The sequence below is a fragment of the Amblyomma americanum genome, chromosome 4 (assembly GCF_052857255.1).
Source record: "Amblyomma americanum isolate KBUSLIRL-KWMA chromosome 4, ASM5285725v1, whole genome shotgun sequence".
In the NCBI taxonomy this organism is placed as follows: domain Eukaryota; kingdom Metazoa; phylum Arthropoda; class Arachnida; order Ixodida; family Ixodidae; genus Amblyomma; species Amblyomma americanum.
Window position 1 is genome coordinate 154,039,932 of NC_135500.1, and position 18,436 is coordinate 154,058,367.

The 18,436-nt window shown below is 46.6% G+C and overlaps 1 protein-coding gene across 1 annotated transcript in view; it reads left to right on the forward strand.

Annotated features, from left to right (window-relative positions):
* The window catches only part of LOC144128539 (cleavage and polyadenylation specificity factor subunit 6-like), a 56,013-nt gene that overhangs the window by 12,830 nt on the left and 24,747 nt on the right, over positions 1 to 18,436 (forward strand). The window contains 6 exon segments of the mRNA XM_077661993.1: positions 2,402 to 2,467; positions 3,609 to 3,697; positions 5,696 to 5,782; positions 5,909 to 5,938; positions 6,636 to 6,815; positions 13,008 to 13,207. Of these exon segments, the coding sequence (XP_077518119.1) occupies positions 2,402 to 2,467; positions 3,609 to 3,697; positions 5,696 to 5,782; positions 5,909 to 5,938; positions 6,636 to 6,815; positions 13,008 to 13,207 (652 nt within the window).

Genomic DNA, 18,436 nt, shown 5'->3' on the forward strand with positions numbered 1-18,436 from the left:
GCAGAGCACTTATATTGATTAAAGAGAAGTTCTTGTTTATATTATACCCGTCACAAAGCCTTCGACAGTCTGATTACATTTTAGTATTTTTCTCGTGTGCGTGCTTGTGCCTGTGTGTGTGTGTGTGTGTAGAGCATGCTGCAGATTGTGCACTTGATGTGCCTTCTGTTGCCATGGCGTATTGGTCTAATCACTAACTACAGAGGCCATTTGCTGGAACAGATGTGCTCGAGGGTTAAAATATAGCATAGTTTTAACTGGGCCAGAAGCTTCCCTGTGGGTGCTCAGAATTCATGAAGTGTTAAAAGTTTAAAGTATGCACTTATGTTAGTGCACACTGAATAGCAATAGCAGACATCGTTTTGAGGAGACTGGAATTGTTCCTGCTGAAGGCCTTGCACAGTGTGTGACACTGGCACAATTTGAAGGAAAGTCATGCTAGTTGCAAGGTGGTGGCAGTGGTTATGCTGCTGCTTGGCTTTTTTTGCTGGCTGGACTACCTGCAAGGCTGTACTAGTCAGCCTAAAACAGATCTTCAGAGAAAGATGCATCTAGGCTGTGTCGTATATGAAGGAATAAAATCTGATGCTCGAGCTTAGAGAGGCATTGCACATGACTAAGAATAGTCAGATTTGAGATTTTGTGGTGTGTGGCCACAGTGCCTCACTGCCAGGTCTAAACTGATCTCCAGAAGAAGGTGCATTTAGATTGCATCGTACTCAAAGAAATAGTCTGATGCTGGAACTGCTACAGGTTAACAGCTAAGCCTAATCAGATTGAGTGTTTGTGGGCTGGTATGACCAACCAAATGGCTATCTGCTGAGCCTAAATTGGCATCCAGAAAAGTGGGTATCTGAATTTCTCATTTGACAACAAAAAAAAAAACCTTGCAGGAAACTAGGAAGCTGTTGCATACGACTAAGTCAACTTGAGCTTTGTAGTGAACCTCAACAATTTCGCTTAGCAGTAAGGTTTAGAGCCGAGTGATTTATGGCACAGTTCTGATTGGCATGTCTGCTGTAAGAAGGCGATCACTGGCATAGCGAGCATGCTTATTTAACTGCATTAACACAGTTTATCGGGCAGGTTGGTGAAAGTTCATTTTTTACAAGAGCGCAAGTAGGACAAACTCAGCACAAAAAAAAGAGAAACAACAAGCGATGCTGCTAAAAATGCTTATGTGGGCTGCCTGTAGTACAAGCAAAGCATTGTATTTTATGGTGGAATTGTTAATAGAAAAACAATTACTTGAGACTTTGCTGTTGCCTTCTATTGCCTCACATACAATTTGAGATATGCATTAGAGAGGAAGTGATCTCAAGGATTTTTTGAGGGCGCCTTTTTTTTTCTTTAATTGGGTTAGCTTACGACCTGCGTACATTTGTTCCAGCCAATGGTTGTTGGTCACACTCCTGAAATCTTTGTGACTAAACAGGTGTCTTTAATCTTTGTGCCTTCTGACGCGTCAGGAGGCACGGTATTTAATTGCTGTGTCAAAATCGGTGTCCAGTTCTGTCATCAACGCAGCATGTGCTACCGTATAGTATAATTTACAAGCTGCATACCACCCTGGTAACGCTGAGGCCTGCACTGTTACCATACCAATTTAGAGGGATTGGTGCTAGTCTGTTCGAATTGCAACAGAACAGTGCCATGTCAGTCAGGCATGTTGCTAATATATTGCTTATGTAGCAGCAATATTTGCTGCAGCTCACTAGTCAGTACTTCTGTATATTGTTGGAAGCTGAAAACGTGCATGTGGACTTCTTTATTTGTTTGGAGTTATTTCACTCAAAACAGTGTGCATACAGATGTGCTGTTTATGGGAGCAACATTCCGGGCAACTCTGCTGTTCATGTTATTTGACGTGAATTAAATGCCATTTTGTTCTTGCTGGACTGAAATAACGTGCGATTGAGCAGTTAATGCCTTGAACTTCGTCTGAGCCATTCCTGTGCTTTCCTTTTTGTGTTCTCTTTGTGTTAAGGCTAGGAGACCTGTTAACATACTTTTTCGCTCTAACGTGCTGCATTTGTGAGCTCCAAGCATTGGGAGCTGTAACTCCCAGAAGTTTCTCTGTACCGTGGCATCGTTTTGATTCTTGTAGCATGTTCACAGAGGACTCTTCCAAGAATGGAAACACAAAAACCTTGAAGCATTGTAATGACCTTCGCTTGTGTATGTGAACAAAACATAGCACAGTTATGGCACTTGCTCCAGCGGTTGTCAAGCAGTGCTTTCTTGCGTGCTTGCTTTTCTTTGTTTTTGCCTGTGTAAAAAAAAACGGTGCATCCTTGTTTTGATTTTTCTGCGACTATGCCGCAAGGTGGTGTGGTCTTGGTGGCCTTCCCTGTAACATTTAGTTCATGTGTAGTAAAAAAAGAATGCTTGGTTTGGCCAGATTCTGCATTGTGACTTTGGGGTCGGATAGTGCGGTCCGAGCTGTCATGGAAAAGCTGCCTAAAAAGTAAGTACAAGTTTTTCCCGCTGGGGTAACTTCATTTGTGGGGACAGCTCGCTCTTATTCTGCTCTATGGTTCAGTAGGCATTGTTGATGGGAGCTGATGGGTGTGCTTCAGCAGGTGGTTACATGCCGATTGTTATCTTTAGTTTTCGATGCGGCACTTTTTGTCAGTTTTAGACTAGCGCATAAGAAATGCATCAGTGGGCTGGTGATGGGATTTGTTGTGATAGGGGAAAGGAATAAAGACGCCAATCGCTGCATACCATGGAACTCGTTACCACACCACTATTGACTGGCTTGATAGTGTTGAACCTGGTCCTGGGTTTATTTTGGAGGTGTCAAAATGTACATGACTTGGTCTTAGGTGCATTCTCTTGCTCCAAATAACTTCAAACACTGCTGCCTTGGATGACGTTAGTTGCCTAGAAGCACCCATCCCTTTTAGGTCCAACAGGCACCCATTCCTAGTTTCAAGAGTTAATATAGATTTTAAGTATTGCTTTAGTTCTTGTTTGCTCCACCAATTATTGCTCCAACGATGGGCGCAGACTGCAGTGGATATGTGTCCCGATGCTAAACAACTGCATCGGTTTTCGTGTAAGATGGCATAGTAGTGAATTTCAGTTGGCAGATATTTGGGGCTTAACCTGGGTATTTAGCACTAACCAGCCATGGTTGCGCAGTGGCTTTGATGTTCAGCTCCTGATTCCAAGGTCATAGATTTTATCCCAGCTGCAGCGGCCGTATTTCAACAGGGGCGGAATACAAAAACCACCCGTGTGCTGTGCAGTGCTTGCGCATTTTAACGAACCCCTTCCAAGTGGTCTAAATTAATCCTTAGCCTTCTCCTACGACTTCCCTTGTAGCCCATGTGTTGCTTCAGGTCATAAAGCTCCAAATACCGTAGCACTTTTCATTATCTCGTATCAGCATAAAAATTTCTGCTTGGCCTCCAGGCAGTGTGTTAAGGAGGGGTTAAGGCCTTTATCAGTTGCTGTGGTGGTCTAATGCCTGCACTATGCACAGAAGCTATTTTTAGAGGTGTCGGTGTATGTGCTTGTACTTGAAATGATGCCATGCTTCACTTGTTCTGATTTTTTGTTTGTTCCATTCCCCCCACTTCCCATCCCTTTTCCTGCAATAGGGAACTTCATGGTCAGAACCCAGTGGTTACGACGTGCAGTCGTCAGCATTTGAATCACTTCGAAATGCAAAGCCGCAAGCCCAGCCAATGTACGCTCTATTCAGATTTTTGCGTGTGTGTGGTGGCGTAAACTTTATTCAGGTGCTTCCAGAGCTGATCATTTTTTTTTTTTTTTTTACTCTGGCTTCTGTACTGAAAGACAGTTTAGTAGCCAGCCATGGATTCTCTCTGGCAAAGCTTGCACATGATGTCGGCTCTATGGAATAAATGTAATTTACCTTCTTATTTCGATCCATAACAAACAATTTTGTTCTTATATAGTATATCCAGATCTCAGTCAAGTCATTTCTTTAGTTTTGTGATGCAAATCATGAATGGTTGGTTTTTTAGAAGCAGCCGCCGCAGTGGCTGAGTGGTTATAGTGCTCGGCTGCTGACCCAAAAGACGGGCTCGATCCTGCCGCAGTGGTCGCATTTCAGTGGAGGCGAAATGGTAGAGGCCCGTTTACTGTGCGACGTCGCTGCACGTTAAGACTCCAGGTAGTCGGAATTTCCAGAGCCCTTCATTATGGCATTCCTCATAGCCTGAGTCGCTTTGGGACATTAAACTCCCAAGAACCTACTTGTAGAACAACAATGGAAGGAAAAGATGTTAGCCGCGGCATCTGCCATAGCACCTGAGCTGCGACTAGCGGGAATAAAAGGACAGGGAGGGGAAAAGAAATAGAGAGCAATAGTAAGAAAGGATAGGGGTAGGGGGTGATATACACTATGTACAAATACACATGGAAATAAGGGGGGGGGGGGGGGGTGCTATGCCGCCCGCACATGATAGTTAAAAAATTGCCTACCCAATGAACCGCCTGATATGTCTGTCTGGCATGAGACAGTCGATTATTACCACGTCAAGGCACAGTTCGAACAAATTAAAGCACTTCGTTTGTGTTCGTTCTTGTGCCAACCCGTCTCTGTACTGTTTTGTACTTGTTTGCCATGAGCCAGCTGGTCCAGATTTGCACTTGTCTGAATCCCGTATTGAAAATTGCCAGTTTCCGGTACGCGCATTCAGGCTGCGCAAGGGTCGTTCACGTCCTGTCCATAGACACTGCCGGTTGGCCTCACGATCTGTACATAGCTTGGTTCCTTCATGTGCAGGTGTACGTACGCGTCGCGCTGCGAGCGCCGGGCCTTGTCTCCGCTTTAGTTTGCTTTTAGCCCTAACGCTAGCCTTGCGGAATCTTGTACGCTGCGGCGACTACGGAGTTTTGCGGCGAAGGGACGGCGAAAACCACGCGAAATTGCCGATGGCAGCACAATGCACTGCAAACGTGAACTGCATGACAACTGTGGCGCGAACACGCCAAAAACTCGTATTCTGGTTGGCTGCTACGCGCCTGCCGCCTACATAATGCGAAAGCCGATTCGTCATTGGCCGGCACGCGCCTGCAGGTCTGTGCGAGAAAGCTAACCGCTGCAGATGCGTTGAGGGAAAGCCAGCTTCTTGAGTCGACTGCCATGGTTCGAAGTTAGGGCTATCGGCTGTGACGGCTAATCATTGTGCGGTGTAGCTGTAGCTTTCGTTATATGTTCTCGTTGTAGCTACAGTGCTCGGAAATTGTTCGATATACAGAATAATTTGATCTAACGAAGTTCAGTATAATCAGGTTCAACTGTATTTGGCGCAGAGATGTATTTGCACACCTCTGTTCAGAATCTTTTTAAACAAGCAAGGTCATATTTGTCAAGAGGTAATGTATTGGAAGCCTCTAAAGCTACAAGCTTAGTGCGACGTCCATTGAAAATGCCTTTATATCTCGGAAAAGATGTGTTGTCTAGGAGGGCTAATCATATTGTGAAAAAGGGAATTAAAAAAAATGTTGGTAATATGTGGCAATGCTTAAAGGCCACACTTGGAGAAATTTCATGTGCAGCTTAAGAAAAATTGTGTGCATCCTAGTTGCAGAGGTGGGTACTTTCCAAAATCATCTTTGCTTGATTGAGCTGTGGTTAATTTATGCTGCTACTTTTGATATTGAGAAAGAGTGACTGATGCTTTCATTGTTTCTTCCACATTTGCTCTTTGCGTAGCTTCGTCACAGTCGCGGGAGTATGACGAGTTCTACCGTGGAGAACGCCGCATGGATCGGTACATGGGAAAGTACGATCGCAACTCAGGTACTTATCGCCCTCCTCCTTTCTGTTCTCTGTGGCTTTTTGTGACATTTCTGTGACTGCTGCTCTGGCTCTCTTGGTTTCACCTCGCTCTGAGCCCCATTTCTTTCTTTTTTCTGCCTCGTGTAGGTGGCTATGAAGGCAAAGGGCGAGGTGAACGTAAGTTGCTCCTGTTACTCTTGTGAGTCCTCTGTGAGTACTTGTGCTGGAAAGAATTTTCTTGTTGTGAGTGGGTCAGATCTGAAACTTTGCATGTTCAACCAAATGAGCTTTCCCTTTGTTTTTGTTGCTATGACAGTGTGTGACTGTCGTGGTGACACAGACACTCTGCGAAAAACTCCTTCGGTTGTCTACTGCATGGCCCTAAGACAGAAAGGCTTTTGTTTTTGAAGCATTCATTAGGGTTTACGAAATTCAGAAACGGTATATTCTTTTTTTTTTTTTCCTTTACTAAATTCAGAAAGGGTTCTGTTTTTTTTTTTTTTTTCCTCTACTAAAAGATTGGCTTAGAGTTGGGCACATATCAGGCCAGTCATAGGTGTAGCTTTGGAGTGGGCTTCCTGTCAGCAGTGTGCTTACTTGCTGCAGTGGTGGGACAAGTTCTCTATAAGCAATCCTGTACGTGTTATAACCTGTATTGGATGCTTTGATTGTCTGAGAATTTTGTTTAAGGGGCTTTTGCCCATGCGTTAGCTGCTACCAACTGCCACGAAATGAAACATAAAGCCACAGATGCATGAAAACTGCATCATCTATGTGCCTGCCTACTCATTTTTTGTGTGTGCAGCATTACAGTGATTCATGTTTAATGCGGCCTGGGAGGTGGCTTTATCAATTGTTTCTGTGCTTTAACCAGGTGACCCATACCATTTGGGCGGTGGCGACCGGGGTCCTCCCTCTGGACGGCTGGGGCCCCGAGGCCCCTCTCCACAGGGCCGCTCTGAGAGAAGCCGCCCCTTCCCTAACCAGGGGCGCATGCCCCCCGTGGGGCCACCGCTAATTGGGCAGGCCCCTCCACCACCGCAATACACCCCAGGTAACCAAGTCCCACATTGTGTTCGGTTCTATGGAGGATATTTTGGCATGTGAGTGTTGTTTGGAGGAGGTTAGATGATGGTTTGGGAAATGGCAGGCATTTGGTCATGAAGCAACTTAGTATTACTAACACTGTACAGACCTCTATTTCCTGAAATAAAGTCTCGGACATAATCTACCAAAGCAAACGCACATAACAGGGACGAACGTTGTGCTTGCAACTACAGTGAAACTCCATTATGCGTCCCCCGTCCGTGTGATGAACTCTATTTTACAAAAGCTTAGCACGGGTCCAGTGAACCCTCAATGGAGATAATGTATTCAGTTCCGATTTTACGACACAAAATTGTACACTCCTTGCTTCATACAATGGTCAGCGGGAACCGTCCAATATGGGAGAGGCTGGTGGAGAACTTCATTGGCAGGTGTCACATCTTTCCGGGCCTTTCCAAATCGGGATTAATGCAGGGGCTTGCATGAAACGATGTGATTGGGTGCACGACTGCCTGCAGTGGAAGTTCTGCCAACAGCTCAGACTGCGTGTGCAAGCCGTGGCCGTCAATTTGAGGCGACTCTTGCTTGGCACGAATTTCTGCTTGCTTCACTGGCGAAGGCATAAGGAAGTCAATTATGCCTTCATTTCAGCATGAAGTTGTTGTGCTGGCAGTAACCAGTAACAAGATTAGACGCTTCTATTATCAGTGGTGGCTAGTTTGAAAACACCTTCTGCTGCAGCCTCAGTGTGGAGAGGTTAGGCCTGGTGACACGAGCGAGCCGTGGTGAGTGTTGGACGTTTAGAGTGGGGCGTGCACAAATGTGGACATGCAGATGTGGTGCAGAGAGAGGTTGGAACGCAAGAAAAACTTCAAGTTCTTGCTTCAATGTCGGCAACGACATGAAAGCTGGATTTTCTCACGCTGACGACAGTGCAGTCGCACCAGTCGACATCGAGCCGGGCTTCGTTATCGTCAACTTGAACTCCGTGAACGCGATGATGTCGTGCGTAAAGCACAAAGTATGTGGCGGTAACGTCGTTGTAGTCAGAGGCGAGGAGAATATGGTCTTGCCATCAAGATTGTTATCAGGTGTGCTTGCTGCGGTGATGTTGCATCACCATGGAGTTTGCCCCGCGTGAATGACAACCAGAAGGCCAACCCTTTCATTGTACATTCTTGCTGCGCGCGTGATGCAAGCCACTGGGAATCGGAAAACGGCATTAAACAACGTTTTTTCCGCGATGAACATTTCCCACCGCGGCTTTCACATGGCAGAGGTATGTGAAGACGAAGTTGGCGCCCGCGGCAGCTCTTGCTGCCGAGAAGTAGATGCCTCGGGCGCACGCCATCAGTTCGGGAGCTCTACGATGACTTGAAGCTTGGGAATCCCGGAAACATTGCCGTGTCATACGATGGTTTCTGGATGACATGAAGCTTGGGAATCCCGGAAACATTGCCGTGTCATACGATGGTTTCTGGATGACATGCGGCCACTCGTCGCACATTGGCATCAGCACGGTCATCAAGCTCTTCACGGGGCTAGTTCTCGGTTCTGTTGTTCTCAGCAACTTCTGTGCTGGTTATGAGCGTGGGCCAAAGGGAGATGAGCTGACGTACAAGGCCTGGAAGGAGAGCCACGCCTGCCAGAAAAACACCACTAAGAAGGCCGGTGAAATGGAACTTGAAGCCGCCCTCATTCTTTTTCAGAGGTCGCTACAACGACATAACCTGAGGTACACGACCCTACTCTCAGATGGTGACAGCCGTGCTTTTCTTGCACTGCGGGAAGCCAAAGTGTATGGGTACATTTCGGTGGAAAAAAAGAAGACCGTATCAACCACGTACAGAAACGGATGGGCACAAGCTTGCGAAACCTCATCACAAAACATAAAGGACCTGGATTAGAGAGCCTTGGCGGCAAAGGCAAACTGACCGCTGACCTAGTTGCAAAGCTAACGTGGTACTATGGCTGGGCCCTGAAGACTCACAAGGGTGATGTGCAGGGAATGAAGAAAGCAGTGATGGCCACCTATCATCGACCTGGTTTCAGACCACAGCCATTGCCCACCAGGACCGAGCTCATGGTGCCACCAAAATGTAGGAAGCGCTGAGGGCGAGACAGCTCCTAAGCACCGCTACAATCTGCCTCCATACGTCTGTGAGGCCCTGTTGCCCATTTATGAGCGCCTTTCTGGTGAGAAACTTCTTGAGCGGTGCCAAAGGGGCTTTACTCAGAACAGCAATGAGTCCCTTCACTCCTTGATATGGGCATTGGCTCCAAAGGAAAAGCATGCCTCACTGTTCACTGTACAAGCTGCAGTAGCTGGGGCTGTGATGACATTCAATGCTGACTTTGTGAAGACATCCACAGCAATACTGAAAGAGCTGCACCTCAACTCTGGAGCGCTGAGCATTAAGCGCATGGCAGAGAAAGACCACCGCTGAGCAGTGGCATCTGCAAAAAGCGCAAGACCACTTTGGACATGCAGCATGCTTTCAAAAAGCGCCATTTGGGCGGCCATAGTCGACTCACTACATTCCTGGTGGCTTTTAATTACATGGGATGTAAAATATGGCGCTATTTTTTCTCCACTTTTGATTAAAAGTGAATTTATTACTTTTTATAATTTTCTCAAAATGCCCATTTTTGACTTCTTTCTAATTTGTGGACACGATATCTCGGCCTTCGAGGCAGGTAGAACCATAATTTTTGTTGTGGAATGTAGCTAAGAGTGCAGAGCACACAATGTTAGTTGCAGATTTTGGAATTTGGGTTTTAAAATTTACCAGTACTGCTCTATATCAGATAATAGGGTACCCATATTTTGAACAGTGAACTTTGGATTGCTCTAGCGTCGCTAATATTTGTTAAATCAAAAAAGTACTTATAACATTGTATTCCCTATGCTTTCTAGTACCTAGCCATATGTTAATATCAATTTCTGTAGTGTGGTTATTTTTTCATTGTTTCTTCAAATTATGAACCATTAGTTCCATAAGTAATTGACCTATTGAAAAACAAATTAGATATTTGAAACCAGTGCAAGAAACTGAATAAGACTGGCGAATTCAATCAAATTTGGCCAGAAAATAAAAAAAGCTTCAAAAGCCATGACCCCCCTTAAAAGCGACGTTCGTTGCTCGAAATACCGAATTTTCCTCTGCCTGTTGTCTCAGAATGACTGCTTTTATCTGTTTTTTAAGTCATGAACTCCAGAATAATTGCCTGAAGCTTACATTCTCACAGCTAAACACTTATTCATGTCTAACGATCAGTTATAAAAGGCAAGCAAATGTAGGTAATAGTGTTTACGTAATAGGTTTAATGGGGGGAAGAGGGTCTTGGAGAAAAAACTTTTAATATTGGACTTTGCAAAATGGAAACCTCAGCTTTTATGTATTTAGTGTGCTGATTTCAAATATGGTGTTCATTTTTGCGTATATTATGTCATTGCTTATTAATTCAAGAATTTCGGTCAAATTATTCTGACAACTTCTTTGAAAAAATTGGCTACTCAGATTCGGATAAATTTTATCCCAGTGGATTCTACTATTATTAAGGCTTGCATAAAGGGTACTTTCATTGTTCTAGCCCTTCTGCAACCAAAGTTACAATGTCCTGAAGTTCACATAAAAGTGGCAAGGAAAAAGGTGATTTTTCTTTATGCTGTTTAATATTTTCACATTTTATTAAGAGTGGTGTTAATCGTTTTATTGCAAGCTCCAATCATTCAGCTTTCAAATAAAGCAAGGGTGGTGAAAATCGTTCGAACCGAAGCCGGGAAAAGCTTGTCAGCAGTGTGTAGGGTGGGGCAGAAAATGAAACAGAAAAATGCAAAAAACGACGTGAAACGTTTTGAAGCTGTGTAAGCACATTACCGTGCTTTATTTTCCGACACAAACAGCTTAGAAGGTCCCTGCTGAATAGTCTGAATCACATTTTTGCCGTTGCTGCCACTTAGCAAGCTGCAAAAATGAGGTCAAGGGTTCACACTGTATTGTGTAGCAGTCTGTCTATCGCCACCAAATCTACGACCACGTCGGTAGCTCCACAGGCAACGGCGGGTTGGCGTCTACATGCTCGTTCGCTAGCGTCCAAATCTTGCGCTAGGTTGCAGAAATTGCTGCCAAAGTGGTGATTTTATCATCGGTGTGCTTCGCAATTCCTCGTGATCAGCACTGGGTAGAAACGTGTCTACTCTGACCCGCTGCTGCCAATCTCGCTTGAGTCCGTGATTTGTGCCGTATCGAAGGTGGACAGCGAAGCTGGTAAAGAAGCACTTATCATGACCGCCGAATTGCACTGCTGTGCTTCATCGTTTCCTCTTCCGATCAGTGGTTGTGAAGCAAAAGCTTTGTTCGATTCAGCCTTCGTTCTCTGCACTGCTGGCACTGGTTCACGGTGCGCTGCACCAAAGCCCTCGATTCACAGCGCCCCCTGCACCACTGTCCACGATTGATTTGGGTGCAGCCGTGGTGTCGCTGTAGTGCAATGAACCTTGGCACCGTCCGCGAAGGAGGTGCAAGAAAGTTGTGCGTGTTGACGGCCTTAGCAGACGACGTTTGCAGCCGACGATCGCAATGCTTGTCAATATCGATGGACAACTTACGGAAGTTTTCCCCGTCGCCGACGAATCCGGCGTCGTTTTCTGTGAGAATGGCGGAAAAATCTACTCAACACGAGGTAGCTGTTCTGAGTTTTAGCTGCGAAGCATTGTGACAGGCCGCCCATGTGCATGCGTGAGTTCACATGATTTTTTCTTTTTCAGACGGGGCAACAACTGTTTTGCCCACACGATGACATCTTCACTGATGTCGAATAGGAAGTGCAGAACTCTTTTTCAGGCACAACGAAACCGGTGACTCGGACACATCGAACGCGTCGGCGATCCTACACATGCTGTTCTGCGGGCCCAGGTAGCTGAGAACAATGAGGCATGACTTCTCGGCGGGAATTTGTGGGCCCTCCCTCGAGGCGTCAGAAAATGCACAGATACCTCGAAGCGCTCTGAAAGGTCCTCAAATGTCTCTCGTGACAGCCTGAATAGTCTCACGAATCCAAAGCTGAAATATCTAGCTACAACGCTTTCGTAGTAATTGGGAATTTGGTTGCGGTCTGTCCGAACCAACTACGTTGCTGCGAAGGAAAGCACTGCATCGGCTTCCTCATCCTCACTGTCGGAGGACTCCAGAAACTCCATAAAAATGACTTGGTGATGTTGTCGTCCATGGTCTCGCGAGGCACGAAAATAGACGCACACCGCGAGAACTGACAGCACAACGGACAAGGCCACGAGCTGCGGCGAGCAGACGAGGCCTGTGCGTGCGCCCCCGATTGAAAATTTCCGCACCAGTGAGGTGTGGCGCTACTGACGCACACTGCACCCGCACAGACCTGGAATGGCACCACGCGGCACCTGGCCGGCACCAGCGGAACTTTTTCAGAATTGGTGCTGGGAACGAGTTCTGAATCGAACGAAGCTAAAACCATCCTCCGGCTCTCTGTCATCCGCTGCAGCTACGATATGCACTGCGCTCGGAACGAACGCCGGAACGGCTGCCAAGGTCGCGTCATCCGTTGGTCCACGCTCAAGCACTCCGCTGCTGCTGGTTGACATCACTGCCGACAAACTTGTGTCTTCCTCTTGCTTTCTGCGGCCCTTTTTACATTTTTTTTTTTTCAAAACTTATGCGCGCTGCGAACTTCCGATAAGGTTTCGCGCCACGGTGCTCTTTTTCAAAATGGCGTCGCAGGACGAGTGCGGAGCGTTCAAAAAAATGGCGCCGGCCAATGAGGCGCTTGAATATCGCCACGTGACATCCAACAGCGAATAAATAAATAGCATTGCCGCATTTTATATATTGTTTTCTGTTTTTTTCTCTGCTACCAATCGCAGTAGACCTTTGTACTGGTGGGATAGAAAGCTGAGGCATCGCTCTTTCAAACGAGACCAAAGTCGCCTTGCTGTGTAGACTACTTCTGAAGCGACACGCGACGCAAAATGGGCATTTTCTAACACATTTTCTCGTGCTCCGCTGTCAAGATTGCATCTTTGCTTGTCACTTTTTTGTAAACTCCGCGGTATTCAGCCATGACACTTGAAAATAAGATGAAAAATGATGAGACATATCCACGTATGACAAAATCGAAAAGTCGATCTGAGAACACTGACCCTTCATGGCGGTCCTCTGTGCAGACTACCCACCTCCCCCAATGAGGCTCGGGGGTCCCCCGCCACCCCAGGTGCACCCTCCTGGTCCCCCGCCGCCTCTGCGGCCACCACCACCCCAGAGTGGGCCTCCGCCCCCACTGCCAGCCAACCTGCAAGGCCCTCCGCCTCCCACTGGGGCTGTGCCTCCACGGACTGGACCGCCACCGCCAAGCATTCTGCGCATGGTGAGCAGGGAATGCTGGGTGTCGTCAGGTGTGGGAATAAACTACCCTGTCCTGTGCTGAGCTCGTGCTGTAGACTGCCATACGGAAACTAGACTACCCAGCCGTTGACCTTCCACCTATTGCATTGCAAGCACAGATAGTTCACTTGTATATACAAAAATGCAAAGAAACCTTTGTTGGTCGTCTTTAAGAAGTTTGTCTAATCAGGGATGCTTCCAAAAAGGCTGTTTGGGAATCCAAAGTGTGTCCGTATACCCCGTATCTGAGAACTAATGAATGAAATGGCCTTTCAGGAAAAAGATAACTGCAATATAAGCATTTTATTCACTAGTAAGGCATCAGGCACTGTTGACTGTTGCCCAGTCTGTCACTTTTTTTTGTGTGTGCTTGTTGTGAAAGCCAACTGGCTGCTACAAAAGCAGACTTCTCACTTAACTTTCCGAGATATTCTTCAATGCCCTTTCACTGTTTGAAAAACTGCACTAAAGTATCCAGGCAAGTGTCAGCTGCATCGCAGGTCACTAATGCAGATTCGGGGATAACATCTATGCTGTCATCATCAGCAGCAGTTTCTGATGGTGGGTTGAGCACCTCTTCAGTTAGAGCTTCTAGTGTGTCAGCCCTAAATGTTCGCACAGTTTCATCAATGCTGACAGATGCGCTCATGTTAACGGAAACGCCCTTATTGCTCAGCATAGAAACAATACTTCTCTCCTCCAAGTTTGCGGTGCAGTCCTCACTCATAGTATTACAGTCATTCTGTGCTGAGCAGTCACTAGACATCAGAAACCCCAAATGGCGGAAGGCATTGGCAATGGTGGCTTCATTAACTTGCTCCAAGGCACTTGTCGGTAAGTGGGCAGCACCTAGCAGGTTCACTATGTACTCCTTACTGCTCTCAATACAAATTAGCGTCCTTTGCTGCAGAGAGCGACGATGGTGCCTCTTCAAGCTGCTTATCACTCCCTGATCTGTAGGCTGCAGCTTCACTGTTGTTTTTGATGGTAGGAACTCTAGACGTATGGCAGAAGTCCGGCGATGTGACCATGCCTGGGGTAGCTATTTACAACAGAGAGAACATTTCTCTCCCTGGAACTGGTGATCCATTTCGTGCAGCCACTGCTTGAAAAGAGCCTGCGTCATCCACGCTTCCATCCATGCGTCCGTCATCCATGTCACATACATGCCTCATGTACGGGACCAAAAGCATTACAGTCGAACTCTGCTACAACGGAATTCACAGGGTGCGTGAAAAATTTCGCTGTATCGAAATCAGCCCAAAAACACTGTCAGGTTGGACAAAATAGTGTCGAAATATCATTTATTTTCAAGGAAGTCTGTCAGCTTCTGCTTTTTTTTCTTTTTTTGCCACGAGTGCTGTGGCATGACTTTCGCACCCTGTGAGCAGTTGCATCACGACGTCATCATCGTGAGCACCAATAAATCTGCGGAGCACATCAAATGCTTCCATCACTTCTAGTGCAGATGGTGATGAGTGCTTCTCCCCTGCAACCATCGCAAATTGTTTAGCAAAGTGTGGGATTTTTAAATCCACAGTGGCCACCACCTCGCAAGTTCCAGATCCAATTCCGGTTGATGTCTGAAACCAGCTTGGTGTTGACTGCAGTGTCGACGATTTCGTCACCGCGGACGACGATCTCGTCACCTGTGGTCTGTGCACAGTGGAAGACATCGTGGAGGATGTATAGTTTCAGCCTGGAATTTCGACCAGTGACGAAGAAGAAGACTGGTGACAAAATGTTGATGGCCAACCACCGTCGGCAGCAAAAACTATGCACGCTCTCGATATTCTGCGGCGTGCTGTGACGTCCGAGACTGTGCGTGTTCTTCAGCTTCGAAAATTCTCTGCTGGCCGTCCTCGCGGAGAAGAAGACTCAGAAGGACATACGTGACTTCTTTCCACGTAAATAAATGTTTTTGTGTGCGTGTCTCATGGTTTCGGGACGGATTTCGCTCGTTTTTTGGTGATACAGTAGAATCTCGATAATACGAATTCCGCGGGACCCCGAAAAATATTCGTATCATCCCGAATTCGTATGATCCAAAACAAGCCAAGTTTAACACGGAAATGAAGCAACGTTTATTAGCTCAATTACTTTCGGGCAAAAAAGTCAGTAATGCTTGTTCGCACTTTCTTGGGCTCGATTTGGCCAATCAGCCCAGCCTGAAAAAATAAAACCGTGCCGCAGTTTCGTCGCTCACGCTGGCGGAGCTGACGGTGCGGCGCAGGATGTCAAGGGCGTTGAGGGTTTCTGCCGTCGATGGTAGCGGTTCAGCCTCCATCACTGTCTGATGAAGACTGTTAATTTTTTTCGCCAATTAAATCCTCAGTGGTTCGCAACCCGCAAGTTGCAACGTTGTCATCCGCAGTGACAAAGTCAAACGCAGAAGCTTGAACATCCAGTGTCTCCCAACCTTCAATAGCAAAATCTTCATTGGTCTCTTCGGCAATCGGAGTTGCTACCGGTGCAGTCGTGAATCCACACTTGCGGAAGCAGTTCGCGATTGTTTGCGTAGTCACACTGTCCCAAGACATTGCCAGAAAATGAATTGCGTCCAGCAGACTAATCTGCAAATTGTCATCTTTGCGAGTAATCGCCTCACTAAAAGGCCTTTGAAGTGATGTTTTATGTTCCGAATTATTCCGGCGTCCAACGGCTGCAGGTGGGTCATCGTGTTCGCAGGCAAGAACATGACTGGGACATTGTTTAATGTCACTTGCTTGGGGTGGGCGGAGCACTGATCGGCAACAAGCTGCGACAGCTTGCAAGATCCAATCAGCAACTGAGTGGCATCGCCCACGTGCGTCGTCCTGCTGTACGCGAAAGAGAATGGGCGGAACTAGCAGCCGGTTCGGTCGGTGCCGCGGCGGCCTCCGGACATTGGTGGCAGGGGCTGAGGCTGGGTGCGATGCAACCGCGCGTGCTGGCTCCACCTTTGTGGGTGGTGCGGGCTTGAAAATCTGCCACGGGACATTTGCACGGAGGGAGGGGGGCCCCCTCTCCGAGACGAGCGTGCGTGCTCACTTGCTTGCGTGGGTGGTCGCACGTTCGTATCATCCGCGCGGGCTTGAAAATCTGTTCTTGTAATTATTGTAATTATGTAACGTATTCTGTACAATGTAGACTGTTCGGGACACTTTCAAAATTCGTATCATCCCGAAATTCGTGTCAACCGTAATCGTATCATCGAGATTCTAGTGTACGAAATTTCAGGTAATACGAATATTTTCGCCTCCCCTTGAGATTCGTATCACCGAGATTCTACTGTAGTTGGCGTGGTTGGTCGGCGGTCAGCAAGGACGCGGAGGTCGGCAGCACTGCCCTGACGACTCTATCACGGGATCACCATTGGAAAGTGGCATTGGCTGCTTTTTCTTCGCAGAATTGCATTTCCGACGCCGGCGTAGTTGGGTTTCCACGCGTCAACAGCACCAAACAGCTTTATTTTTTTTTCTTTCTTCCTTTCCACTGCAGTGTTGCTTGGATGGTGGAGTAAAGCTTCATGGGTGGTGTGCGGTTGGCCGTGAAAGTTAATCTTAACCGACTAGTGCGTGCAAAATGTTCATCTTTAGCAGATTTTTTTTTGCATTGACTTTGTGGGAAACCAAACAAACGACCGCCACTGTTCATATTTACTGAGAGTTCATCTTAATGGGAGTTTCTGCATGTACAGTTCATCCTAAATACAGTGAAGTTGAGAAAAGTGCACAATTTTTCGTTGCATGCAATTTTTGCATGAAGTCTAGAAAGGAGAATTTGAAAACAAAACCAAAACGACAAATAAGTCTGGCTGATAGCACCTAGCAAATGTTCACAGTAAACCCCCCGCCCCTTTAATTGGTAGAGGGTCTTAGAGAAAAATTTTTTAATATGGGACTTGGCAAAATGAAAACTTCAGCTATTATGTACTTTAGTGTGCTGATTTCGAATATGGTGTCCATTTTTGTGTATATTATGTCGTTTGTTATTAATTCAAGAATTTCGGTAAAGTTATTCTGACAACTTTTTGAAAAAAATTGGCTACTCAGATTCAAATAATTTTTATCCCAGTGGATTCTGCTATTACTAATGCTTGCAATAAGGGTACTTTCGTTGTTCTAGCCCTTCTGCAACCAAAGTTACAATGTTTTGAAGTTCACATAAAAGTGGCGAGGAATAAGGTGATTTTTCTTTATGGTGCTTAATATTTTCACATTTTATTAAGAGTGCTGTTAATAGCTTTATTGCAAGCTCCAATCATTCAGCTTTCAAATAAAACAGGAATGGTGAAAATCGCGCGAACCAAAGCCGGGAGAAGCTTGTCAGCAGTGTGTAGGGTGGTGCAGAAAATGAAACTGAGAAAAAATGAAGTGAAACATTTTGAAGCTGTGTAAGCACATTACAGTGCTTAATTTTCCAAAACAGACAGCTTATAAGGTGCATAGTGAATAGTCTGAATCACATTTTTGCCTTTGTCGCCGCTTAGCAAGCTGCAAAAATGATTTCGAGGGTGCACACTGTATTGTGAAGCAGCCTGTCGATCGCCACCTAATCTACGACCACATCGGTAGCTTCGCAGGTGATGGCAGGTTGGCGTCTACATGCTCGTTCGCTAGTGTCCACATCTTGCGCTAGGTTGCAGAAATTGCTGCCAAACTGGTGATTTTTTCATCGGCGTGCTTCGGAATCCTCGTGATCGGCGCTGGGCAGAAATGTGTCTACTCTGACCCTCTGCTGCCAATCTCGCCCCGAGCCTGCGATTTGCTCCGTGTTGAAGGGCGGAAGCTGAAGCTGGTAAAGAAGCTCTTATCACGACCGCCGAATTGCACTCCTGTGCCTCGTTATTCCCTCTTCCTATCACTGCTTGAGAAGTAAAACCATCTTCCGGCTCTCCGTCATCCGCTGCAGCCGCGATATGCACCGCGCTCGGAATGAACGCCGGAGCGGCTGCCAAGGTCGCGTCATCCGCCGGTCCACGCACAGGCGCTCAGGCACTCCGCTGCTGCTAGTTTCATAATTGCCGACGAACTTGTGTCTTTTACTTGCTTTCTGCAGCCTTTTTTACGTTTTTTCCCAAAGTTATGCGCGCTGCGAGCTTCCAATACTGTTTCACACCATGGCGGTCTTTTTCAAAATGGCGTCGCAGGACGAGCGCGGAGCGTTGAAAAAAATGGCGCCGGCCGATGAGGCGCTTGAATTTTGCCACGTGGTGTCCAACAACCAATAG